The sequence below is a fragment of the Meleagris gallopavo genome, chromosome 1 (assembly GCF_905368555.1).
Source record: "Meleagris gallopavo chromosome 1, MGAL_WU_HG_1.1, whole genome shotgun sequence".
Lineage (NCBI taxonomy): Eukaryota > Metazoa > Chordata > Aves > Galliformes > Phasianidae > Meleagris > Meleagris gallopavo.
Genome location: NC_139404.1, coordinates 82180899 through 82208680, shown reverse-complemented (window position 1 = coordinate 82208680; position 27782 = coordinate 82180899). Strand labels below are relative to the sequence as shown.

Here is a 27782-nt window from a genome sequence, read left to right as displayed (position 1 = left end):
ATCTGTGGTCATACACACTATAGGAGAGCAAAAATGGAGAACAAAAATATTTAACATATTTGACACTATTGCCTTTTGGTCTGAAAAATGTTCATATTAAGGAAGAAAAACTACCTTCCATTGACATTACTAATGTCAGATTCAAAAATTTTTACACTTATTTTTGCTCCAAACGTTTCAGTCTGATTCCACAAAGGATTTTGTTCCTACTCTCAGTCCTTCCTGTATCCTGTGTTTCTGTTTGACTTCTGTACTAGGATTTCTTTATTTGTTCAGTCTTACAATTGATTCATTAAACAGTACAAACTGCCTTCATGCTAAGTCAGTCATAGCAGCATCTCCATCTTGGCTTTCTTTCTGTTTAGAATAAAAACAGTAAGAACACAGGTGCTCAAAATTCAGTGTTAACCAGGTGACATAAGATTGAAAATAGTTTTAAATCACAAACCTTTGATAGAGCTGAAAGTGGACTCCAAAAAAGTGAACTTCTTATAGAATAACTGCATATGTATACACTTATAACACCCATTGACATTCAAGGCATTCTAGTTTTCTAGCAACTGATTAGGTTGTTTGTTACCAAGCTGGCTAAACCAGCTGCACTTTCCCACACCTACAAGGAACAGATGAATTGAACTTTCAAATTCTAAATAAATAAATGTTTTTTTCATGTTTCACTTAGTATCACTAAGATTAGCCCCTTTTCATCAAAACTCATTTTCTATAGTAAAAAAAAAACAAAAACAAAAAAAACTCCACAACTTCAGATTCAATGGAATCAGAATTTTACCCGGGTTTCCACTGCAGTACCTGTAAATGAGGATGTACTCAGAAAAGTTAAGACTGATACACAGTGATCTAGTAAAAAGCCATAGAAACTATAAAATATGCAGCAGAAAAAGCACTCCAGAAAAGCAGAACTTCTCAGGAACTTTTTTAACGTAGAAGAAAAATTCAGATCACGTAGGATATGCTAAAAGCTACTGAAGTTATTGTACTTGCTTAAATTTATAGCAGATCCTACAACAGCAATCTTCACTTAAAAAGGAATTTTTAATACTAGTGCCAAAGAAAAAATATAAACGTACAATGTAACTGCTGGAAACACACACATCAGCTTTTCAGGTCAGGTACAGCCACTCTGATACGCACCCAAATAGAGCATCATACATGCTAGTCACCAAGTATCTGCTTATTTTCATGTGTGGGATGGGTTTTATTGTACTCAGAGTATATTAGTGCTACAAATTCAATAAGATGTTTTAATATCATGGTGCTGATGGAAGCCATTGGCTAGCTGGCTTCAGTGCTGTTGCCCCCTGTTTATCTGAAATGGTCAGATAAAAAAGCCTTCAATAGTTTAAATCATGCCACTTACTTTCACCAACAGTCTAAGAAGAATATCGTAACATATCTCAACATATTGGAACCCAGTGAAAAACTAATTTACCTTCCTAAACTAGAACATTTTGGCAGAGCAAATAAACAGAAACTCCAAAATCGTGTATCAATGATGGCTAATTCTAAATCATAGTATCTCTTTGATCCCCTCCTTATTAAAAAAATAAAAAGAAATCTATTCACTGGGTGAAGAACAATTTCACCCGCTACCAAAAAATCCAAAACATCTTTGAAATGAATCCGATAAAGAAATCTTACTGCATGACTCAGTGGGTGTGGTTTTTATCATGTTTCAGCCAGCATTACTGTTCACTTACGCAGACATTGCTTAAATTCTGTCCAAGAAGGAAGTGAAGATGGATATCAAAAGAGGAAAGTTAATTTAAATACAGAAGAAATAATTGGTTATGGACTCTCAGGTAAGAGCATGGTACAGAGGACAGCCAAGAAAGGGTTCCCTTATGCCAGCCTTCTTCTTCAACAGTAAATTCAGACAGCCACAGATATCCAACTTCAGATTCTCTTGCAGGGTGATGTTTGGGAGACGATGTTGCAATAGCTACACAGATTTAAGTGAACCTATGACATACACTTAACAATCCTTTCTTCCCATCTCCATCAATGGAAAAACTAACGTTGTACATTGAAGAAAGTGGCTGCCAAAACCTGAATGTGTCTGTGATATGTGACTTCACAAACAATACCAGGTACAGTTACCCTCAAAATGGAAACCATGCTATTAAGCTACCAGTTAGTATAGCCTAGGTCAAGACAAGTTACAAGACTGAACTTTAGTCTAACACAGTGATTTTATCCCTCCACATTCAATCTGGGATTTTTTCAACACGACTGTTCTTGCCTTTATTACAAGATGAACAGACTACACACTAATATTATTTCTCTCCCTAAACATTCCATCTCAAAATGCTAACCTTGTTCAAGTGTGAATATAAATTAGTTTTCAAAGCATGCTAATTTAGAACTACTTTAGTTTAAGATGCAGTTAAGTTTTCCTAAAAGATTCTCAATTTCTTTCAGGTTTAAAATCTCCCTACAGTTAGAGCAAATGAAATCGTTCACAACTAGAGGAAAACAAACAAACAAAAAGCAAGAGAACAAACAAAAAACCCCTTAGCTTTCACGTGAATTTAAATCAGAGAAAAATAAATGAATCACATTTTTGAGAATCATCTTAGCAACGAAGCCAAAAGCATAAGGATTCTACTAGTAAAGTAGACTAACTTCCAGTATGGAGGAAAAACAGTCTTCTGTTGAAATCATTTTGAAAGAATTATGAACAAAAAAATTCCACTTCTTATTGCAGTATGTATACAGGAATGAAAGTGATTTATTTATTACACACAAAAACTTTATTAAAAAGGCTGGTAATGGAACATTTTATTTTAATCTATCAGCTTGATAAAAGGTTAATTACAGAAATTGTGTATAATGTATGTCACATGGATGGGTTATTTAAAAAAAAAAAGACTTGATAGAGGATCTTTTATCTTAGTTACATTGTAAAGTGCCTTGTGTAGTCATATTCTATTGTTGGAATGACTGCCTGTACAAATTTCAAGAAAATAAGAAGGTACCTGAATTTCTTGTTAAGGAAGAGTTGTAAAAACTGGAAATCCCATAAAGCAAACTAGAAGTCAGATACAATATTTCGTTCAACTGTTCTTCTTGCTAATAGGAAAATAGCACTTAGAAATTATACAGTTAGAGACTGGGAAACTAATACAACAGATCTCTAGTAATAACATCTGGTGCTTGCCCAAACATAGAAGTCTTACTTTTTTAAGATAAAGCAAGGAACCTGAAATTACTTTCCATAACTCTAACAAATATCACACAAAAACATGTAATGCCATTTACCAACTTAACATTTGTTATTAACAAATGCCAAGCTGAACTGAACCTAGCAAGGCTAATTCCTAGCTACCTTCCTGCAGCTGCAGGGAAAACAGGCTTCTTCTCACAGAATCACAGAATGGCCAGGGTTGGAAGGGACCTCAAGGATCACGAATTTCCAACCTTCCTGTCACATGCAGGGCCACCAACCTTCCCATTTAATACTAGATCAGGCTGCCCAGGGCCCCATCCAACATAGCCTTGAACACCTCCAGGGATGGGGCATCCACAGCCTCTCTGTGCAGCCTGTTCCAGCACCTCACCACTCTCTCTGTAAAGAACTTAAACTGAAAATTCTCAGTTTCAGTCGCTCAGAAAAAGAAGTAAACTGCTGTTCTGAAACACCCTTTGGAAGTGATCCTTGCTGTTGATAAGGGAAGGAGAAATTAGCTTTGCTAAGCTCAGAAGCTTGCCTTTGAATAGGAGATTTTCTTAGTCTTCCCTGTATGATACACCTTCAAATGGTTGTTGGTCCCAAATTTGTAATGTTGCGTATACTGGACAATTGTAAACTGAGGTGTCTGTCCACTTGTGACTGAAGCAGATAGTGAAACAGAAACTAAAATAAATCACTAAAATCAATCTCAGAGCCAAATCTAATACAAAAGTAGTACATCTAATATTTCCAAGTCTTTACTATGTGGTACTATCAAAGCATGGATTCTCAACCTTCACTTAAAAATATACCAGCTCCGGCCAAAGTCTATGCAACTCCTGCCTTATCTTCTTCATACATCCTCCCTCACTAGGATCTCAATTGCATACTCATAGCTACCTCCTTAACTGAGATGCAAACATTCAGTCTTGTCCCTTCGATACTACTTGTTCTCCATTCTGGTTCCTAACCTGCCCTCCCAACTCTCCAGCAGAGTAGCAGTGTTCATTTACACAAAAGGAGCTCATCTCAGAACTCTAATTAAGTACTACCACAAACAGTGGTTTATTGCTTTCACACACCATTGAATTCTAGTTTAGGAACCCTTAAGTAACAGCTTTCTACACTGAAAGAAATCCTTATAAATAGCATGCAGTAATGAAAAAGGATACATGTGAACTCCAAGTTCTCCTCCACCTTCTGCAACAGTCTCTATTATTTTCTTCATCACTTCCGCATGCCTGAAATACAGATTAGAAACAGTGAAAACATTTTAAATAAAAAATAACTTCTTCATCTCAATAAAATCATATTAGGTGCAAATTAAAAAGTTTTGGATGTTTGGCTCTACAGCGGCAAGACGAAACTTGCAGTTTATCAACAGAAAAGTCCCAACGATGACTGAAACGTTAATATTGAAGTGATGAATATAACATTTGCCAGCCTCCTACATTCACAGAGAAAAAAAAACGTTCTATGCTACAGTGTAGACTGAGTGGCATAATGCAAGACAGTACATTTTCCTTGCTGCTTGTGCAATTGTTAATTGTAAAATGACAAAGTCATCAGGAAAGTCTCTAGAGGGTAATCCTCACTAGAAGCAGCAAACCAGCAGAAGTCCACAGATGATCTCTGAAGGTGACCTAGAAATCAACTGCAGCATTTTCAGCTGCCTCTCGTGAGTTTCAGTGTGCTTAAGAAATATCAAATATATAACTCATAGTCTACTTGGAAATGCAGGGTAAGCCAAACCTACATAAAACACCTTTTATAAGAATATAAAACGGAATCACAAACTATCTGAGGTTAGAAAAGTTTCTGGTCATTGCCTAGTATTGCCAAGTCCAGCCTTTCCTGCAAGAAGAACAGTAAGCTAGAACTGATTGCTCAGGACCTTGTCTGATCTAGTTTTAAATACCTACAACAGGGAATGCTATAAATATTTTAATGATCAGCTACAATTCAGGAATAATGGTCTTGTGTTCAAGATAGCTCTTCTATTTCATAAACTAAGGAATGAAGAACATACCAACTCAGAGGAGGAAAATACTGTACGGTCAATTGAAGTTTTAGTTATAACTTATTAACTCAGACTCACAGGTTGTCACTTTCACCTATCCATCAGCTTTAAATTCCTGATTCTGTAGGCAGTCCTGACCAGAAACACCACATGGTGTTATGTATGCCCAACCATCTAACAGTACAAGTTAGCCAACAGTAGCAGTTTAAAGTACTCATCCTGAAACAAACTGCGTTTGTAAGAACCAGAAAGAGTGGTAAGCACAGTCTGAATAACTTACTAAACATCTTTTGACATTATTATGCAAATCAAAACAGCCTAAATAACTGACTAATACTGGCATTCAGTAATTATCTCTAAAGTTACTCATGCTGACAGTGACTGCAAACATAAGGAAGGAAGTTGTTGTAAAGTTACCAAGACACTTTGTAAACAGGAACGTGTAAGTCTGGGAAATAATAAAGGTCAGCATTTGTCATTTACTGTGCTGTTGGTCCTTAGAAACCAACTAATCGTCACAGTTGATTCCAATTCTGGATCCTCATGATGCCACTGCAGAACTTATGCTCACACAGGTACCTAGGCCAGGTGATTCTTTGTAGGCAAGTGGCCTCTGTTACAACTTAAGTTTCATCCTCTCATCTGTTAATGGCGAGTTATTTTTTGTAGTTGCACAGAGTACAAGTCACCACACAGCTATTTTAAGTCTTTTACAGGATACTGGCTCACCATCATACAGAATCACAGAATAGCCTAGGTGGAAGGGACCTCAAAGATCATGGATCTCCAAACCCCCTGCCACAGGCAGGGCCACCAACCTCCACATTTAATACTAGACCAGGTTGGCCAGGGCCCCATCCAGTCTGGCCTTGAACACCACCAGGGACGGGGCATCCACCACCTCTCTGGGCAGCCTGTTCCAGCACCTCACCACTCTCACAGTAAAGAACTTCTCCCTGACATCCAACCTAAATCTTCCCTGCCTCAACTTAAAACCATTTCCCCTGGTCCTGCAGTTATCAACCCTTCCAAAGAGTGATTCCCCTCCTGTTTGTAGGCTCCCTTTAGGTACTGAAATGCTGCAATGAGGTCACCCCGCAGCCTTCTTTTCTCCAGGCTGAACAAGTCCAGCTCCCTCAGCCTGTACATACATCTTAATGAGATTTGTTCTTTCCAGTTTTCTAAGGACTAGTAAAAGATAACTGGAATTCTCTAACAGCCACATAATGGTTCTTACAGTCTTACAGTTATCTGTGAGAAACTTTGTGACTTAAAAGCTTTCAAAAGTTGGTTTCCAAGAAAATTTTGAGAAGACAACAGGAAGAATATGTATCCTAAAAATAAAAGAAGCAAGATAACTTTGGGAGAAGTGTAATTTGAAAGCCCCTATTTAGAAATCTCAAAGATTATTATTATTACTTTACTTCTGAATATTAGTTCCCCCGAAATAACTGATTGCCTTAACCCAAGGTAACTGTAAATGCTCTGTGTTCGCTGATGTTTGTTTCAGGCCTGTTTGTATGTCACTTGAGCTAACAAGTAGATCAGTAGATCAAACATTTGAAACATCTACTAAAACCTCCTAATTTACTTATTGGTATATTACCAACTCTTGATGTGCTTCAAGTAATATGAGTTAACATTCATATTCTAAGTAAAAAATACTGTTGTTCATATTGAAAAGAAGTTGAGACAGATACATATAGAGTTAAGTTCATAAATAAATTGAGAGAAGCCAATTTCTTTGATTACAATCTCATAAGTTTTTACTTTGTTAGAAGTTTTTGCTTTTGAAGAGAATCACAAAACTGTAGGGGTTGGAAGGGACCTCCAGAGATCACCAAGACCAATTCTCCTGCCAAAGTTGGCCCCCTTACAGCAGGTTGCACAGGTTGGCATCCAGACAGGTCTTGAATATTGCCAGAGAAGGAGACTGCACAACCTGGGCTGCCCATTACAGTGCTCTGTCATTCTTACTGTGTGGAACTTTTTATGCTCCAGTTTATGCCCATTTCCCCTTGGAAGTAACTAAAATCTTTCAGAAGTAAATAAATAAATAAAATCAACCTAACAATGGAACTCAGCACAGTTGACATACTGACATTTTCTCAGTATCAGCTGAAAGGGAAAATTACAACACTGGAAAGTAAATGTATACAATGAAAACTATCCTGACCTATTGGGGGAAAACACAACCCACAAACCACACAACAGCAATACCAGAAATGATCAGTTATTCACAGTTCAAAACAGTAAAAGGCCTTCTTCAGGACTTTCAGTGTAGTGGACAACTATAAGCTTCTAGAACAAAGAGCTGAATTTAAGACTCTGTAGGACAGTGTATTTTCAAGAAAAAACTATCCATGAATATGACTCAGTGTCTGTAACTTCTCACACAAAGGCAGTAGAGGGAAAAAAAGCACACAGGTGCCATTTTTAGTACAAGCCTGCATAATCTTGACAGTTGACCATAAACTCTACAATTCACTTATCCTGAGCCTTACAATCACTTCCCTGCTGATAGCTTACACTACGTAAGGTTAAAGATTTCAAAAGCCTATTATTATTCATTCTGAAAGAGAGGAAAATATGATCTTGGAATAAGTATACGTAATTCAAAATTGTAAATGTGTTTAGTAGTTAACTAATTTGCTATCGAATTATCATTCATAAAACCCACATAAATAGTGAGAACTGTGGTTAAACCAGTTTCCAGCAATTAATGAGGAAGTTGAATTGAGTTCCTGCTGGTATCATAAAAATGCTGATAAGGAATGCAACTTCCAGAAGAGCTGCAAGATGAACGCTTTCAACTAACTACTTAAAATAGAAGCAATCTTTAAGAAGTGGCAGTCTCCCTCACGCCACCATCCATTTCTTCCTGTTCTCTGACGCAGGACAAAAGGACATACGCACTGCAAGAAAAGCCAAGTGAGTTTAAGACCACGCAAGAATCCTACATTACACAATATATGTAATGTGTAGGGAAGCAACAACTGCAGAGCTAGAAAAACACTAAGTTAACAGCAAAACATTTTTGACAGTTTAAAATAAATAAATAAATAAAATCTCAGAAGTCCAGACCATCTTAGCCTATAAGCCTTATTAAATTAAGGAGATGGAATAGCTTGTCTCATACAGCAAGAGAACATATTTAATGCTTTAAGAATCAAGCAGCATGAGGCAACCTGATTTAACCAAGGCCTTTGTAACATTGGTCACAGTCGCATAGAATTCCATTTAAAACCACCATTTTAGATATACTCTATCAGTCACTTTCTTTACATTCTCAGGACAAAACCTTCTAACTTACACAATGTCAAGCAGTTGCCAGTCAATTAGATCACCTTGTCATGTTTTGGAGAAGGTTACAGAGCTTCCTCTACATTTAAGACTACTGACAAACTGATCTCACTACAATATCAATCTTCCTTTTTTGTTCTTAAAAGACTAATTGCAACAAGTTTCACGATACAAGCATGTTTTTCTGAGGGTTAGATGTGAATTATGTAACAAAGTCACAGAAACTTTACTCATTTCAGAGGAAGAACACATGCACTCACAGTTCTCCTCTGTGAAAAAATGTCAATCCAAATTTATAGGCTAATAAGAAATTGGTTCTTATTCTACGAAGAAGTCTGCAAAATTAAACAGGATACATTGTAGTCACAGCCCGGTATATACCCCACAGCTTTAAGTAGTCAGCAAGGGTTGTCATGCCCAAATATCTTGTCATCTTTGTTTCTTTTGAGAGTGTCCTCCAACATGCATCCATGAGAGGCTTCCTCACATCTCTTTATTAGCAGGTCTTTCAGCATCCACTAAATTGAGCCACATCAGGAATGTTTTCTTCTTTGCTTTTGTTAATTGCCTTCCCACTCAGTCTGCTAAACCTTCCTACATTCATCCCACCTGATGGACCATCAAAAGTAGAGAACAGCATATACTATTTTCTTCCCGAATCCTTCTTACAGCAAAAAGTCTTTTTCATTCTCCTCATTATCTCACAAACTCATAGAACATGCTCAAATAAGAGGCCTGAGCACGCACTTAGTAATGCTACCCTCAATTTTTTCAAGTCTCCAGCAATACACAGACCAGAGACTTCCTAATTCAGAAACAGTAACCACACTTGACAACTCCTAACAACTTTTCTTCCATTAACTTCCTAAACAACTTTAATATTTAGGTTTACTCCTTTTTTCTGGCTTTCAACATGCCAGTAGTGAGTTCCATTCAATAATACACACTTTACTACTGGGGGAAAAAATAAAAATAAACACCTACTGGCTATTGTCCCTCTGTGGCTTTCATGATAGAAGTCACTGAAATCAGAACTCATTCTTCAGCTGTCTTTTGCTAGCTGAAGGGTCCCAAATCATTCAAATCATTTCTTATTTGGAAGAAGCTTCATAACTGCAGCTATTCCTGAAACCCTATGCGTACCTCTTCCTTCATCTCAAAGACTACAGAACGGATAACAACATCTGTACTGCAGTATTCAAAATATGGGTCATCCCACAGATTAAAAGTAGAAACTTAATGTTTCCTGTTCTAGTCTCTATTCTTTTTCTAACATTATCTAAGTTGTATCTGCTTCCTATACTACTCTTGAGTACCAAGGCTTGTCTAGATAGGTCTTTATAGACTTAAACCTGGTCATTTAAAGACCAACAATGAAGTTCATGACTTAAAATTTCTCTACATCAGCTAAACTGGGCAGAAAGTTATTTTCCACTAGTAAAATGTTTTCCCTGCTTAATATTGCGCAGGCATAAGCTTGAGTACTTGTTAAAAGCAGAGACTATTGCAAGGCAGTGGTTAAAGAACCAAAACCTGGAAGACAAGATACAGATTTACAAAATACATGGATATACAACCTCATAAGATCAAGAGGAGCCATCCACCAGTGCAAAGCTTCCATTCTCTATAAAGAATGGTACACCCTTCCCAAAACTAATCCTAAGTAAATTATTTTATATATATATATATAAAATATATATATATATATATAAATTAGTAAAGAATGCCTAAGCTAGAAATAAGAATCTGCAGAAGTTACCACAAGCTTGTCAGTGACATGCTAATTACTTCGCATCTCAGCTAGTGACACAGGATCCAGAATTGTTTCTTCAAGCACAAAGAAACTTATGTGAGTGAAAGGAACAATCATAATTTCTATTTTTTTTGCATAGTAAGCGTGTACATGATATGGGATGTTTTTCCTTTTTATTTTTTAATGGGAAAAAAAAAAAAAAAAGAGAGAGAGAAAGCCCAAACTCACATCTCCAAGATCTCGATAATACCAAGAAGCTGAAGAATCACTCTACATCTAAGATAAAAGGCATCTTCAAAAACACGTTAGAAAAAATATCCATGCAGCTAGTCTAACTACAGATTACTTGCATATTGGATGAGAAATGTGGAGATGCAACAGAAAAGATCCTGAAAACAATATATTTTTTTAAACATAAGTGCAAAATAGTATTTCAGCGTGACAATTACAGGACCTGTACTTAGCAGTTTAATGGACATCTTGGGGAGAAGGCAGTAATGAAAGAGAGTTCTTTCACATTGAAATAACATTTTTCTGCTCTCAAACTATATATTATACTTCCCTAAAAACAGCAAATGAAAGCACAGAACTTGCTTTATAGAGTTCTAGTAGTCTGCCATCTTCTGGAGTTTCTGGGAAAGTGGAGGAAAAGCAAGTTAAGCACGAAAAGAGAACTCTAACTGCATAATATGTTTGCAGCAGTGAGCAGTGGAATGACCTCAGAGCAAAACTATTAGCTGTATTTTATATTCCTTCAGAAGCTAAGAGACCATTGTGGCAGCCAAGTGTGGAAATAAGTCCAAAAAACCTGAATCAAAACCTTAACAAGAACAGCAAAGTGCCTTATGTCCACATCCCACATCACACTAGAAACACTTACCTGCATGGATGAACTGAGCACATGGGAGGTGGAGGAAGGTGAGGATGGTTTTCAATGGTCACAGTTTTCTTGACATGATCTTGACTAATGTCTTCATACATATGCTCTACTGTTAAAGGCTGCCGTTGCTACAAAGAAAAAAGGAACATCAAAAACATTACTAAAAAATAATCTTTTTTACTGCTTCTTAGTAATTCTAGCATCACGAACGTATGTAGTACCATAAGTCACAAGTACAACAGTTCTAAAAATACAGATCGTGTTAAAATTCATACAGTGTTGAGAAACAGTACTATATAAAACTTGCTTTTAGTATATGAGGTGAATGGTAAATTCTACATATGATAACCAAGGCCCTGGTTCCCATCTAGGTACTTGAGTCATAAGCCTCATCAATTTTGATTCAAGAAACTTAGCTAGTAAAAGGGATGTGATTTATCTAATCTTTTTATCACAAAAACACATCTGTTTAGTTGTCTGAATTGACAGGGATTATTTCTCTTAGCTCTGTAGAGCAATAACTTAAAAAATAATAGTGCACAATCCCCCTTTTTCCAAATATGTTTAGTTATCAAGTACAATTTTTCAGTGAAATAATTTTTGTGTCCTGCAACCCTAAAAGCCCTGTCTGCAATCCTTCCTCACCATTTCTTTGAATTTGCACTGTGATTTAGAAAGTAATAACAAAGTAGTCTTGTTATCTGACATGATCTTATTTCACAGAAGTGGGAAAACAAACAAACAAAGAAACATTGCTGTACCTCATCATATCCAAATAACCAGAGCCTTGGAGTTTGGTAATACTTGTCGTAAGTGATGTAGAGGTCATAAGTTCTAGTCTGTAGAATAGCATCTTCCCCTCCAACATCAACTTTAGCTTTGTTAACTTCTACAATCTGTCTTGTGTCAAGTGTTGCCTGGTTTTCAAGGTGAAAATGACAACATTAGTATAGTCTTGTTTGTATTCCCTCTTGTCCCATCCTATGCAGCTAGGTAGGGCTGCAGATCAAAATAAATGTTCTTCAGTGAACATTAAGAAACACAGGCTTTTAGGTTTTGTTTTCAATCTTCAAAGGAGGAATACAAATTTCTCTCCATTTTTTTTTTTTTTAAAGACACGATTTCTCAAGAAAAGGTGCAACTATTTTGTCCCACCCTTTTCCCTTCTTCCACCAAGAACTTTTAAGTAAAAAAGACAATCCCGGTGAAATTCACAAGGGAGGTCTCAGATTATGCAGGTTTCATGAAAACCTCAGAAGAGTGCCTCCAAATAATGATGCCCTGTCTTCCCTCATTAGATTCTGGAGTGTGCATGTAATTAACTGAACCAATAAGCCACTCCATCCACTACATACAAGTTTTAGAGCAACCACTACACTTTATAATCCATGTGAATTGAGCATAGTATGTAAGCAGAGCAAAGCAAAACAGCAAAGAAAGCAAAATTACTGTGATCAAAATTTCTAAGGACCTAAGAGTTAAGGTAGTCAGGAAGGAGATAAATCCATAGGAAACCAAGCTCAGGAATACCACTGCTCCTAATAACCTTATGTGAGTCACTTGTCATCCTTATTTTTACTTTGCTTGTGCTCATACTGGTGATAAGCATTATAACAGACAAGACGGAACAGTTCACTCACATCATCTGTCTCCAATAGCCCACTTTCTTCATACTCTGAAAAGAAGACCCAAAATTCTGTGTTCAGTTCACAGCTAGTTGTCATATTTCCCATTCTCATTGTCACATGTATATAAACATGTTTTACTCACATAGATTTCCCAACCCCCAAATCAGACTAAGCCTTTTGAATACAAATGTGACAAAGCCTACAAGTACATGATAAACAATCCTTAAACAAGTGGCTTTTAGTTGACAGATTAGGTGCAGCTATGTAGCAAGAATGAAACTATGCTAAATTCCTAATTTTTCTTTGCTTCTGTGTTGGTACTCAAACCTATTTGCCTGTCAATAGTCATTAAGATTTCATCACACAAATTAAACATGCATCAACAAGACCATACAAAAGATAATAAAGGAGATCTGCCTGCTGATTATTGTTAGCATGCATTCTGTAAAAATAAAGTAGTATTCTCCTAAAGTGTACCACTATAGCTAAAGGCCCAAAACAAAGCACATCCCATTCAATTAAGGAAATACCTTCCATGTCTGCAGCTTCTCCTTCATCTTCCTCGTCATCATCTTCACAGGATGCTGATCGCTCTGGTATTTTTATATTATCCTTTAGATAAAAAATAAAAATTGAAAGCACTGCTTTAAAGACAGCTGCATTTAAGATGCATCTACATAGCCTAGTAGCCCCAGCAAATCTCAAGTACTTAGGTCCAGTCAAAGCAGGCATGCAATAAATAAATAAATAAATAAAATAATCTGCAATACTAACAAAGACTACACTGAACTCAAATATTTGCTTTAAAAATCCACTAAAAATTTCTCTTTTGACTTTGTAGTCCAGAATGATTCTATTTATATGTAAAGAATAATCACAGTATTACACAGCCATAATTTATTTTCAACCCACTTGCCTCAAATGAAAGCCTACAACTAGACATGTAGATTAAGACTTTCTATAAACTAAGCCACAAACAAGCCCTCAAACAACTTTTGTGCCTATGGATAACCTTTGAATCCAATAGACAATTCCAGAGAAATTCAGAGAGGGAGGCCTCAATTTATGTCAATGTCATGAAGACTTCAAGAGAATACTCAAAACAATGATTAGAATTAGGAGCTGCTCTAATTATAAGGAAAACAAAACAAAACAAAACATAATCAGTACATAATTATGTCAACAAGTACTTTGGCAAATGGTATATAAGCAGGAAAAGATTTGTCATTCTGGATTGGCCCTGTGATCCAAGGAATGAAGTACTCTACAATAAGATTTTTTTTCTATGTACAAAATAGAAGTGAAATCCTTAACACAATAGCAGTTACACATCCAATAAAGTTCTACAATTACATTTTGTAGAAACGCCAGTCACTTCTAGGTGATTCTTAAGAGTGTTTTTTCTACCTTTACGTAACTGAGTTGTCAAAAAGCAGTATTTTCACAGTGTTCAGTACAGTCTCACTTGGATGAATTTCACAGTTAATCACATCAACAGAGTTTGAGTTGCTTACAATTGTCTGTTCTCTTTCCATCTAATCTTCAGAATCAAAAGATTCATGCTTGGATGGTTTCACACATTCTTAAAGGACACAAATAGAACTCCACTCGAGTGTTCATTAAAATCATTTTGCGCCTTGTGACATTCTCCCCATCTCTTAAGCACATTAGCTATTACACATATCCATTTCAATTTCTGTTCGCAGTTTCATGAGGCCTTAAGTTTGAGATTTGGATCCTGCTATCGAGTGATTTTTTGGAAACATACAGAAACTGATGACTCTGTAAGATATTTAAACAGCGCTAGTATGTCAGTGAACCTGAGGGCATAAGTCCATCAAACAGGACTTAAAGAGTTTAAACATTACTGCAAATAAAGTTTAAAGATTATGAATAAATACTTCATACTCCTGCATTATTTTTCCACAAAAAAAATATATATTTACACTGGATCACCAAACAACAGCTTCTTGAGAAACAGGGGGAGTTATCACTGTAAATCCAGGTGCATTTTCAGTTTGTAGAAGTTTGGCACAAGAGCACATTAGTTAAACACAGCCTAAAAAGAACACCGCTCTGGTAAACACATGGTAACCTAGAGATACACATGCTTAAATCAGTATCACAAGCTATGAAGGTCAATGAATATCTGCAATACATCTAGTGACAAAAAGTATTCTAGACTTTCAGAAGCAATACTAGATTGCTGCAGGTAAGATTTCTATTACCTTTATGACCAATAATAAAGCAAAAAAAAATTCCAAAGCAAGTACCTTACAGTCTAGAGTGATCTCCTTAACTGCTTCTGTTGCACCCGCTATACCTGTTAATTGAACAAGAAGTTTGCATTAAAGAAGCCTGCTTCTTTGTTACAGAACACTACAACAAACGATGCATCTCAGAAAGCAGCATATTACATCTCACAATAATTCGAGATATTTGAAAGGCTGTTTATTTGGTGTTGGCAGCATGCTTGGAGCTGGACATCCATAAACAAACCATGCTGGTAATGTACAGCGCGATAGCACAGCTCTTATGCTGCAAACAAATTTTGTTGATGGAATAACTGCAAAGTAATTTGGATTTTTTATTTTAAGGATCATTGGTACAAAGAATGAATTCAGGATGGGTATTCTCTCAGCGTCACAAGCAAGACATGCTTCATTAGTTGTTTTGAAGCATCTTGAAGGCAAAGTGTAGACAACAAAGCCGTAACATGGTAGCACACAATGCTTTCAGCTGAGAAGTGGAAGTAAAAAACATCCCAAATCACAAAAGTATCAACATTTCAACGCCTCCCCATTTGATTCTCAGTTTTATTATAGCACTCATTTGCTGCTCTTTGGGATACACGACATCATTCTGCTTTGAAACAGTAAATGAATCTTCTTAACTGCTCAGGTGAGAAGTTATATCATGAATGAATGAACTTGAAATCAAGTCTCTGTCCTGCAGAAATGCAAAAATGGACCTTAATTGTTTAGGGAAAAGGGATGTCAGGTGAATGCTGCTCAGAAACAATACATAGTGGCAGTGTGATTGTTTACATACAGTTTTGCCCCACCCACAAGTGCTGTTATAAAACCTATCAATACAGATGAAAGGAAATAAATTTTTATCTCCTATGAGTTTTCAGAGATCCAGCTAGATCTAATTAGAAGTCTTATAGCTGTACTAGCAAAGCATAAAAACCGAATTAGTCAACCCAAATAATCTCACCTAAATAAAACAAACAAACAACAAACAAACAAAAAAAAAAACACATCCAAAACTTGACATAGCAGGGAAGGAGAACGCATACTTAATTCAAGAATACGACAAAGCTACGGCTCACATGATTTCTTTGGGGAAAGGTGTTCAATTATGAAGAGCAATACAGTGAAGAATTTCCAGTGATCAAAAACACACATTTACAGAAGTAAAAGCATCTTCTTGCATCCCTGCTCTCAGTATGGCTAAATTATTTAATGAGAGAAGATTTGCCAGAATACAGCAAAAGAAATTACACTGAAAAAAGTAAAGCTGACTGAAATATATTCCAGCTTTGGAGGCAGTAGAAGACAATGTAATTGAAAGACTGAATTTAATTAACTCATTACAGCTCATGAAGAAATTGATTAAAACTAATAAAACTGCCATTTCTCAGAAAAGGACAATGTGGTTTACTAGAAGCTGTGCTAGACAGGATCACAGAATCACAGAATGGCTTGGTTTGGAGGGGACCTCAAGGAACATCAAGCTCCAAGTCCTTGCCACAGGCAGGGCCACCAACCTCCACATTTAATACTAGACCAGGTTGGCCAGGGCTCCATCCAGTCTGGCCTTGAATACCTCCAGGGACGGGGCATCCACAGTCTCTCTGGGCAGCCTGTTCCAGCACCTCATCACTCTGCTGGGAAAGAACTTCCCCCTGATATCCAACCTAAATCTCTCCTCCCTCAACTTAAAACCATTTCCCCTTGTCCTGCCATTATCTACCCTTGTAAAGAGTAGGCTCCCCTCCTGTTTGTAGGTTCCCTTTAGATACTGGGAGGCTGCAATGAGGTCGCTCTCCAACCCTCTCTTCTCCAGGCTGAACAAGCCTGATAATGAGACAGATCCATGTAAGCAATAATTTTATAGACACAAGCTCATTAAAAATAAAAAAGGATCATCTTTCACAGTGATCATCTTATTTAACAATATTTTTAACTCCTCAAATGACATCAGATACTAAGAGCTGTTTTCTAATTGTTCCCCTTTTTAACTCAAACCAGCCAATTAACAAAATGGGAAATACTACAATCATTAAGTCTCTTTGCATCACTTAGATCTCAAAATCCTTCACATGCAATCTGACTAAAAGTAAAAATTAGTACGTTCTTGAAATATATTTTAAACCAGTTGGGGGGTTGGTCTCGATGATCTCTAGAGGTCCCTTCCAACCCCTACAATTCTGTGATTCTGTGATTCTGTTCTCTTTAAGAGAAGATCTCCTTGCTAAAGAATGAGCCAGTACACAGCTCTTAGCTTCCCCCCCTCCCAGTAACTTCCTAGAACTTTTCTAAGAGAATACCAAAATAACTAAAATACCGTTGGCATTTCTGAAAAGCAGCCTATTTCAGACATACAGGCATACAGTTAAACATGTCATACAAGCGGTCATACACAAAGCACATGGGTTTCTGGTACAGTAACATACTTTCTTCCAGATTAGATACTAATACACAGTCAACTGCATGAGAAAGATTTTACTTTCTAATAGTGGAAACTGATAATCTTATTGATTACCAAATGCGAAGTTTGAAGCAAGACTTTGAATACCTGCATTGTGAAAGGTGTCTACCCATCCCCCATCACCATCATCTTCTTCTATAATTGCTTCCTGCTCATCTGAGTACTCCATCTGCTTGCACCTTTTGTAGCACGGTACTGCAAAAAATTGCAAAACAAGATGACTGCAGCCATTCTTATACAAAATCAGATTGATGTAAGAAATTTTTCTACAAGGTCTTCTGAAATATAGTTAGCTCATATCTTTATTTACGGAATCCTAGATACATATTTCAAATGAAATTAATTATGTTGATGAGCTGTAAGCGGTGTTTTATCTCACTACAGCACATCACTTGTTTGAGTTGCTGCAAGTTCATTCTTCTTCTAACAATTAGAACTTTCACCCAAACTTACGAGTACCAGAAAGCAATTAACTTCTCATGTGTCTTTATGCTACCTATTAATTTGCTAACAACCAAACTATCACTAAACGCTAAGCTATTTCTAGGTCAAGTACAACGTTGCCTATATTATCATCAGTTTTACTGAGCTGATTTGTCTCTAGAATTCTTTTAAAGTTTGTGTCAGATATTTACTGTTAAACATACCTAATTTATCATGCTAATTAACGTCTACAAGTTTGGAAGAGGCTAAAATTAATTTGTTAATTAAAGTAACTTCAGTCATATGTATTATATTGCCATTTAAGTACAGATTTAAATATAATTTTCAGAAAACAGTCACAGAAAATGTGGATCCAGTTAAGACAAAGCAGACTCTTTCCAATTGCATAAACAAGCAGTACAACAAAAATGTTAATTTTCAGAAAGAGAGAAGAGGGCTTGAAAGTCACAGTGAAAACCTTTCTCCAAAGACTTCCAAGATGAAGCCTGTAGAGTGGCATTTGGCTTCATCCTTAGCCCACAACTTCTACTCAGGTGCCTGGCCAATGCATAGACCAGTAGAAACAGCACAAACACACTGCTTTAAAACGTGGCCTAGGAAGCTCACAGCAATGTGGTACCCTGGAAGGAGTAGAAAAAGATAAACAAAGTAGATCACCTGGCCATTCAGCTATCAAGTCTGTCCAACACTAGCACTAACATCTTCATATGATAGCTCCCTATAGTTCTCTGCAAGACTTCAAAAGCTTGCAAGTGACATCAAAGCATGAAATACAACTTCCTGCAGGTAAAAAACTTTTGGGGATCTTCATAGTATTGCCGGTACTTCTAATTACATTTTAATACAAAATCTCTCAAGAAAACAATTCTACCATGGTAGTGCCAATGTACAATAATGTACAGGTCTCTCCTGCATTTTATTAAAAAGTTAGTCATCACAAGTATTATACATACACACAACTGTGAATGTGATGAAAACTGGATTCAAAAGTGTATTTTATATAATCATTATTGAAAGGAACAGTGACATCAGTTATGCATTCCAACTAGAAGTCTTGATATGACAATTCTGGGAACTTCAATAACCCACAATTTCCAAAAGGAGGAGTAAAATAAACATATTTCTTTTTAAAAACCAATTATGATCTGAAGGGTGTAAAAAAAAAAAAAAAAAAAAAGATAGACAAAGAGATTTATGTATGTCATTTAAGCTTCATTTTTACTTCATCAAAAGAAATTGCATTGCTGGTATAAAGTCCTGGTAATAACAGATAAAAGGAAAAGATTTTAGATGTGCAGGAAAAACTTCTAATATTACAAGGACAAAATGTGCTTCATTTGTCAATACAGGCAATGAGTAGAGTTGACAGCACAATCAACCATGCTATCAGTCCTAAACACACTTATATTTAAACTTCAGCCTTACCATTTTTAGTTACCAAAAATTGTTTGTCTGTTGGCAGATAAGCCTTGACTTTTAGCTCTTCTCCTGAAGCCCTGCAAAACAAAGTGCACAGAAAAAGGTTGGGAATTTGATGATGCGCAGCAAAAGAACCCTATTTTCAATCTACATCAAGAGTATTTTATGTACTCCTTTTGAACTTTTAATAGAATTTGTTTGCTATGACTTTGCCCTTGGTTATATAGAGACTTCGATATCTGTATGGGATCAAAAAAAGTTGGCCATTCCTAAACTATCAAGTCTTGGATTACAAATATTTTCTGCTTCAATAACCACCTTCACTTTGAGGTAACCAAGCAAAGATGGGTTGACAAAACAATCTAATCTATAAGAAACACACTAGAATCAGTGATAATATAGTACCAAGCATCTCTAGAAAGCAACTTCAGAAAAAGAAATGGAAGTTAGAAAACCTCTTCATAGTAACCAGAACTTCAATAATTTTGCTAAGCTCACATTATTCAGAGCACTTTCCTTTACCTTCCTTGCTTTTTGTTTGGAATAAAAGTCTTCTAATCTATTAAATAGTCTGCTGCAAACTATGTGCATAAAGCTTATGCACAGACATGATTCAACATCTTATTTTTTCTGAAGACAGTAAAAAAGGCAAGAAACTGATTCAAGTATAACAATTCTTTATCTGTTCATGGTCCACTATATCAACTGCACAGAATGATTTGTTTTATAATGCAAGATACTAATAAAATGTAAGAAAGTACCTTACTTGCACCCCCCACTATGTGAGAATAACAAGGGATTTCCCAGAACAAGCACAGCACAAAGCAACCTGGTGTGGGTAAACTTGAAAATATTTAACCAAACTCTTGCTTAAAACATGCCAATTACAACTTGTTCTTAGCAGTTCTGTTTGAACACGGCCTTTGCTTTTTTTTAATCATGAAAGATAAACTTGGGAAGAGACACTGCTACTGCAGCTAAATACTGAAAGCATGCATGGTATGTACAAGTTTATTTCCACCACAGCCTTTGGAGAACAATAACAACAACAAAAAAACACAAACAAACCCTTATTTCCCCCATTGCTAGAAAGAACAATAAAAAAGTCCTGTTTGACTTAAAGTTCATATAACTTCATCATAGAGATAGAGTAGACTCTATTGCAAGAGTCAGAGTACTATTCTGAAATGAGACAATTGTACAGTTGTATCCAATGGAAACGCATCAAAGCATAGGTAGGCTGCTAACTTTGTGTGATTCTCTTGTGTTTACTTACCATTGCCAAGTAGGACAGTGGTGAACTAAGTGATCGCCAGCTGCGACAAACTGTCAAGGCAAGAAAAAATTAAAGAACTGTTAAATACAGCCTAAGAAAGCAACGTGCAATTCCTGCAATACTATTTATATTTCAGTTGTATATTCCTCTGACACTTAATACAAAGTTAATCTGTTTATACTTAGTTTGATGCTTTCTTTAAACTATTTTTCAGCTAATCATAAAATGACTTACAAAACTAAATCAACTTCATCTGAAGGAAATGCATACTAACCATTGTTTCCTAATCCAAGTTACATCATTGATTTTGCGAAGAATAAATTATTTTTATTTGCTACTCTTCATGTTTTACAAAGACACTGAAGAGATTAATATGAGATGAATAACTGAACTCAAGCTTTCCATCCAAAATCAACCCAGTAAAAACTTTATGTATATTTGAGTTTCAGCTACCAAAAAAAAAAAAAAGTTTAATTCTCTTCTAGTGTTCACAGCAATTTTGCAGCAAGAACACAAGTGAGACTGTCACTACTTCATTGAATTAGTGAGAGAACTGCAACAGAGGAGTTAACAGTATGCTTCAGGAAGTGAGAACCAACCACCATATTTCACCACTGGCATTTACTAGATATGGATAACCACGCATTTAGTAAACTGAAAAAAATTATGTAGAACTTTGTTCCAAAGAAATAACTGTTAAAAATCTTCACTCTACTTTTTCTTAGTATCAAAGATAACAGCTATTTCACCATGCAAAAACTGTACCAACTCAAAATGTACCCAGCATATTCTAACCCACTGGGCCTAGTTTTCCTGCACAAACTGAAAAGGAAATCTGCATTTAAGAACAATGATTTCTGTGATCCATGCACTAGTTCAATTTGAAAAGAAGGTACACACCTAATGCTACAGTTGTTTTCTTCTCTTAGAATGCCAATTTACAACAATAAATTTCTAAGCTGCCCACAAGGTGTTTCGGGATGACACAGCAGGTTTGTAGCATAAGCATCAGCCATTTTCTCATTGTGCCTTCCAATGCAAAGGCTCAGCACACAGTGGAAAATACCAGAACACGTACTGCATGTAAGTTAGCAGATCTGATCTCTGCAAAAGCAAACCATTTCAACCATTCTCCAATAGAAGCCTCTAGCTGAAGTGAAATTTTCAATTTAAGGAAAACTGTAATCCCTTCCAACACACAGGGAAAATTAAAAAAACAAAACAAAACAAAACATGCATTAGGCTTTGTGTGATAATAAATACCACATGCAACTCCAGAATCATCTAAAATTCTCTGTCAAGGGAACTGGAACAGTGCTTGCAGCTCCACTGTTAAAAGACATTATTTAAAATGAAAAAATTCAAAGCGTTCTTTGCAGGTCTTGTAATGCAAAAACCTAAAATAATCTCTAAATTTCACTTCCATTTTTCTTCAGCTTGAACTGCATAATTATATCAGGTGGTTTCAATTCCTATTTCTACTGTGCTACTGCTATCGTACCTTAACCAGTAACACAAAAGTGACAAGAGAACAATTTTAGGACAACATCTTACTTCTACTCTTGAACAGAATGATTTTAAAGATTTGCCCATGCTCACATATGAAATTTAAAGGGCTATCTTTATGATATGATTAATTAACAAGAACACCTGACAGGCAAGAACTTGCTAAAATTAAATCAATTACACAGATCCCAAAAAAGAGTACTAATGTTGAATTTGATTAGTCATCATTATGTTATTACAGAATGGTTTGGGTTGGAAGGGATGTCTAAGACCACTCAGTTCTAACCCCACTGCTACAGACAGGGACACCTCCCACCAGACTAGACTGCTCAGAACCTCACCCAGCCTAGCCTTGAATATTGCTAATAGATGCATCTTCACAGACAAGCCACAAGATCTTAGAACCATTAAGGTTGGAAAAGACCGATAAGATCATCCAGTCCAACCCCAACTTATCCCCACCATGTCAGCTAAGTCATGTCCCTCCTCACAAAGTTTACCACAGTGGTGAGTATCTGAGACCATGATGCAGGAAAAACAAGTTAAATTGAAATTCGTTACTCGGGAAACCCAAACTCATTCAAAGATAACATCCTACCATCATCACAGGTGACTTAAACTCTTTAGCAATCATTATCCTATAAAGAACAAAACCATCAGTGAGTAGAAAAGGCTGTCAAAGAGACAATAAGCAGATCCACACTTCAGTCCTACTCAAGTTTAAGAAAACAATTTGTCTTGCTAGATAACCACTTCTTTTGAGTACAGCTTTGAAGGATTCAATTTCTTCATCCTATCAGTATCTGTGTTTACACAGATAATACATATTATTTGCATTATTTTACTGACTCATAAATACTGCAAACAGCTTAATGTAGCTGTAGAGTGGTTCTTGCCACTACAGAAACTATCTTCTTTCAGTTCTACTACAGAGTTCCCTCCTTCAGATCAAGAGGGGATTAGGCACTAGTACATTCATTCACACTTTCTTTGTAAAGTTATACTTGTTTTGTATAGAGAAAATAAATATATTAGTATGCATACATGCATGCATTGTTATCAATACAGCAGAAAACTTTGTTACTAAGCCTGTTCTTCTGAGTACTACTTTTCTGGATGACAGAGAGCACAAACGCTTGCATGTCTCATAACAGCAGAAAAATATTAGCTACCAACATCTGGAAAAACACTCCTGCCCATACTACCTGCAGTTGGTTCAATTTCATCTTCGCATTTGTAAGTCATCACATTTTTCTTTCATTCTACCTAACACTGTTCAGTAAGGACAACGTATTTTCAGAACAGTAGCATTTTAATGTGAGAAGAAGCATACCCAGGGAGCCCAAACAGCACTGCATATTCAGTGTTTTTATTATTCTAGAAAAATTCTTTTTTTTTCTTCTTTAAAAATTGCAATTGCTTGGCAGCATGAAGCAGCCTACAGAGGGGGGAAAAAAAAAAAAAAGAGAAAAATAAAAGCATAAAAGCATTGAATGCTTAATGTGGGCAAGCATATATGATTTAGCCATAGTCTTGGAAGGAACCAAAAGTGAGGGAAGCAAGATGCAGTAATATAATTTACCTCATGAAATATTTATGGAAAAAGCCATTGAAATAAACATATTCCTGTTAATCCCCAAGACAAATGGAGCTGTTGATCCAGCAAAAACTTTCTTACTAGTGTTTTAGGAAATAACACATAAAAAGACATCCCACATTCAGATCACAAGAAGAATTCTGATGCTGATCTACTTCACCAGAGTAGGTAGGGTAAGAAGGCCATTTAGAGCTTTCACATAGTGGAAATTGTTTCAAGAAGGAATACTTAACTGACAAAGAAGTAAACTGTTTGAGATGAACACAGTCACTCTGAGTAAAAATTATCAGTACTTTCACGCTTTTCAAATGTATTTCAAAGGTTCTAAATACTTACTTCTTCAGGTGTAATGACTCCAGTTTCTTTAAATTTGGACTCCTGCAATAAAGAAAAGGTAGAGATTTTGAGCTTGGCTGGCAAATCAACATACTCACTTTACTGGTGACAAAAATATCTGCTGTCCACATAGATCTGCAAAGCAGCTTGGAGGCAGCCTCTGCTTATGCTGATACCTCCATATCCTATAACATAAGGCCTGATAAAATTACTTTGTAGCAGACTTAGGGTGTGGGGGGGAGGGGAATAAAGTTCACGATAAGATTACAAAGTAGTTTTTTTGGTAGTGGTTTTTAATTTATTCTTTTTTGCATTTGATAGAGTCAGTTATGTCAATAATAATAAATATATTATAAAAATAATAATAAAAAGAAAACAAGAAAAAGAAGACACCTTACACTCTGTATTACATTTACCAGTTAGACACAGAAAAGCAGCTGGAAATAATGATCTTTAAAATAACAATTTTGAGACTGTTTAAAACACTGAATGACAGTGTAACGCATCAGTATGAGGGTTTCTAGGTATGAAAGGTCATGAAATGAAGGTCTGCACCAACTTTTACCTGTGATAAGAAAGCTGCAATGACTCTGTTACTGGCTTTTTTTGTACCTATTTTGTTTTGATGCCTTCATTGTACACACCATAGAACCAGTTATGATTACAGCAGATGGCAAACAGCCACGTGATTTAGTTTTGCATAGAAAAATTAAGAACTTTTGCATTAAAGACAACATCTATGAAGTTTAAGGCTACATTTTCAGCGTAATCAAATTTGGAGAGAGAGCATTCTGTTTATGATTCATTTACGGTTTTTCATTCAGAAAAGCCTCAAGGAAATCTACAGTTTTTCAGCTATTTAACAACAACTTTTGAAAGAATATAAATTTCAGTGATGGCATAGCTCACTTTTCAAGTCATCAATTACTACCTAACTTCTTGCCCTGAAGAGTCCATGATTCTTTCCATCAAGACTAAAAGCAGCAAACACAAAGGATTTTACGTTTGGCTACAACTTCAGCAGGTTCAGTCGCTAGGAAAGCGTTAAAGAAAACCAGCTGCTGCTTAACTTAGTTCTTCTTGATGCTTGACCCTGGTGCACACTAACTGTGCTATATAAAAGGGAACAAGCTCACCTATCTCATAGAATCATAAAATCACAAGGTTGGAAAGGACCTACAAGATCACCCAGTCCAACCATCCTCTCATCACCATTGCTACCACAAGCTACTAAACCATATCTCATAGCTCCTCATCCAGATGCCTATTGAACACTGCCAGGGACGCGACTTCACCACCTCCCTGGGCAGGGGAGGTATTCATGAATACCTGATTCCTTTCTCTCCCATTATGTCTCTAAAGAAGAGACATTTAAGTGAATGATTGATAAACAAACTGGTTGTTGAGCAAACATCACTATATGCACTGCTATATGCAGTTAACAAAAATAAAAAAAAAACCCCTAAAGAACCAATTTAGCAATTTGGATTACTATAAAAATTGAGAATTCCTAATAACATATTATGCAACATCTCATTACACTCTACTTACTATTTAACCTCAAAATTATCCATACACGTTATGCAACAAGAACAAGCTCGTACTTCTGGAATTACATTAGGAAAAATGTAAAATAACCACTCTCTGTTCCCAGAGAGTAAATAGTTCATTTTTTAATCTATGTGCATCCTGCGGTATGCAAGCCTAGCACGAGACACAGTAGCTGAAGTTAACTTCTGAAGTCAAGAAATCAGAGTACTTGCTTAAATCCCCTTATAAAGGGAATACATACATGTTATCATCACTTCCCACTCATGAGAAGTTCCACACCCCCCCAGCACATTTGAGCACAAAAACTCCTCCGCTATTCACATAATAAAATACTAGTTGTGCAACAGCCATACTACAAGCCACATTTCCACACAACTTCACAGCAGCAGATGGGTAGCACTGGTGGTGAAACCTACAGAGACGCACTATCCAGGCAGGAGCATGTTATTTGCTTTAAAAGGACAAGTTCAATTCATAATTGCATATCACCGACTTCTCCCCAAGGATCCAGGTTGCACAGCACAAGTCATGTAGAAGCTCACGCAGCAAAACTATAGCCAGAGAGCTTGCTGTCGTAGACAATTACAGCAGACATACAAGGGTTGCTCCAGAAGTAAAGCCTCCTATTTTATTAAGTTGGTCTACAATGTCAGAGGCAGATATAGGTGATATGGCAGTAGGGGTTGAACCTTCCCACCAATATTCCATTACATTTGGTTGCCATGTGACAGGTGGCAGCAGAGGGGAAGTATGATAAAATGGTGTCTGACCTAGGAGTGTGGATGAAACAAAGATGCCCCACTGAATTCCTCCACGCAGAAAAAATGGCTGCCACTGACTGACATTCATCGACGCTTGCTGAGCATTTCTAGAGACCAAACAGCAGATGTGGACACGGTGAGGTGGTGAATGGTGTGTTTCAGCAGTGGCAACAGCTGGTCATCTCCAATGATGCAGATTTTGATGAGTGGCATGCAGGCTCTTTTTCATTGCTGGCAAAAACGCACAGCTAATGCTGGTGCCTATGTTGAGAAATCATGATTTGTAGCCGAGTATTTTCTCTGTCAAATAGTGTTATTGTACTCATTACATCTGTCATTGTAGTTTCCACAGAAATAAATAGGAGGCATTACTTTTAGAGTGACCTATGTATTTTAATAAAAACATGGAAAAAGTCTGAAAGTCAGTAGTGAGAGAACCACTGAGAAGTTAAATATTTCCATACAAAGTCAAGTTTTGAAGAGGAAAATAGTTGTAAACTGAAGATAGAATATATTACTGAGAAATGGAGAAAAAATTAAAAAATCACTTCCTACCTACCTAAACAAGCAGGAATAGATGTGTTGTACACCATTATAAGCACATTATTAGAGGAGAAACCATAAAGAATTTCTACTGTTTGCTGTTATATTGTGCAGATGCTTCCATTTATTTAGCAACGCTGATACAGTCAGCCATGCTACACAGCTTTATATCTACACGCATAATGGAGACGTGACGAGTTTGTTTCTTTCTGTCAGCTGAGAAAGCTGCACTCCTACCCAAAAGACCAATTGCAACCCATCCCTGAAACCATGTTCAAGCCTACCACTGCACAAGCACACTTGGCTTCCATCCCTGCTCACACAGACGAAGTTCAGCCACTTCAGCACAAATCGATGATAGCAGACAAGCCGTTCCTCCAGCAACCCGCAGCCTCCCGAGGCCTGCCACCCTCCTCCCCCTCCCAAGGGGATGCTCCAGCCCTGACGGGACGCAAAGCGCAGCTCAACCCCACAGAAGCAGGCAGCTGCCCGCTCCCTCCTTTGGAGCCAATTCGCAAAGGCGGGGCGGTGCCCTCGCGACCCCCGGGACGTCAGCGCGGCCTTCACAGAGAAGGCGGCCACTTCGGCCACCCTTCCCCCCTCCCAGAACGCCTAGCAAGGGAGCACGTTGGGATCTCCGCGCAGGCCGGCACCTTGAGGACGGGAGTGAGGTACTCGGCCACCTCCAGGGCCTTCCCCTTCACCGTGTTGATGACGTTCTGCATGCCGCCGCAGGGCCACGGGAACGATCGCCGCAGCCAACGGTCACGGCGGCACCGGCAGCCCCGCCCCCTACCCCGGCCACGTGACCCGCCGTCCTCCCCGTCGCGCACATGCACGTCACGTGCGTATGTATGCG

At 37.1% G+C, this 27782-nt stretch overlaps 1 protein-coding gene across 1 annotated transcript; it reads right to left on the bottom strand.

Annotated features, from left to right (window-relative positions):
- Positions 1-1034: 1034 nt before the first annotated feature.
- ATG3 (autophagy related 3) lies at positions 1035-27749 on the bottom strand. The gene is made up of 12 exons (XM_010719615.4): positions 27577-27749; positions 24069-24110; positions 20630-20679; positions 19360-19430; positions 17578-17685; positions 15048-15097; positions 13305-13386; positions 12787-12821; positions 11908-12063; positions 11147-11274; positions 4363-4431; positions 1035-2996 (listed from the first exon to the last, which is right to left on the bottom strand). The coding sequence occupies exons 1-12, from the start codon at positions 27646-27648 to the stop codon at positions 2915-2917; spliced, it is 945 nt and encodes a 314-aa protein (XP_010717917.1). The 5' UTR covers positions 27649-27749; the 3' UTR covers positions 1035-2914.
- Between the last annotated feature and the right edge of the window lie 33 nt (positions 27750-27782).

Excerpts from the sequence above, each read along its gene's own strand:
- ATG3 (XM_010719615.4), bottom strand. The coding sequence starts at position 27,648 with ATGCAGAACGTCATCAACACGGTGAAGGGGAAGGCCCTGGAGGTGGCC. Across the intron at positions 15,098-17,577 it reads AGACACCTTTCACAATGCAG|GTATAGCGGGTGCAACAGAA; the intron begins GTATTCAAAGTC and ends TTCAATTAACAG. Across the intron at positions 12,064-12,786 it reads GGCTATTGGAGACAGATGAT|GCAACACTTGACACAAGACA; the intron begins GTGAGTGAACTG and ends CTTGAAAACCAG.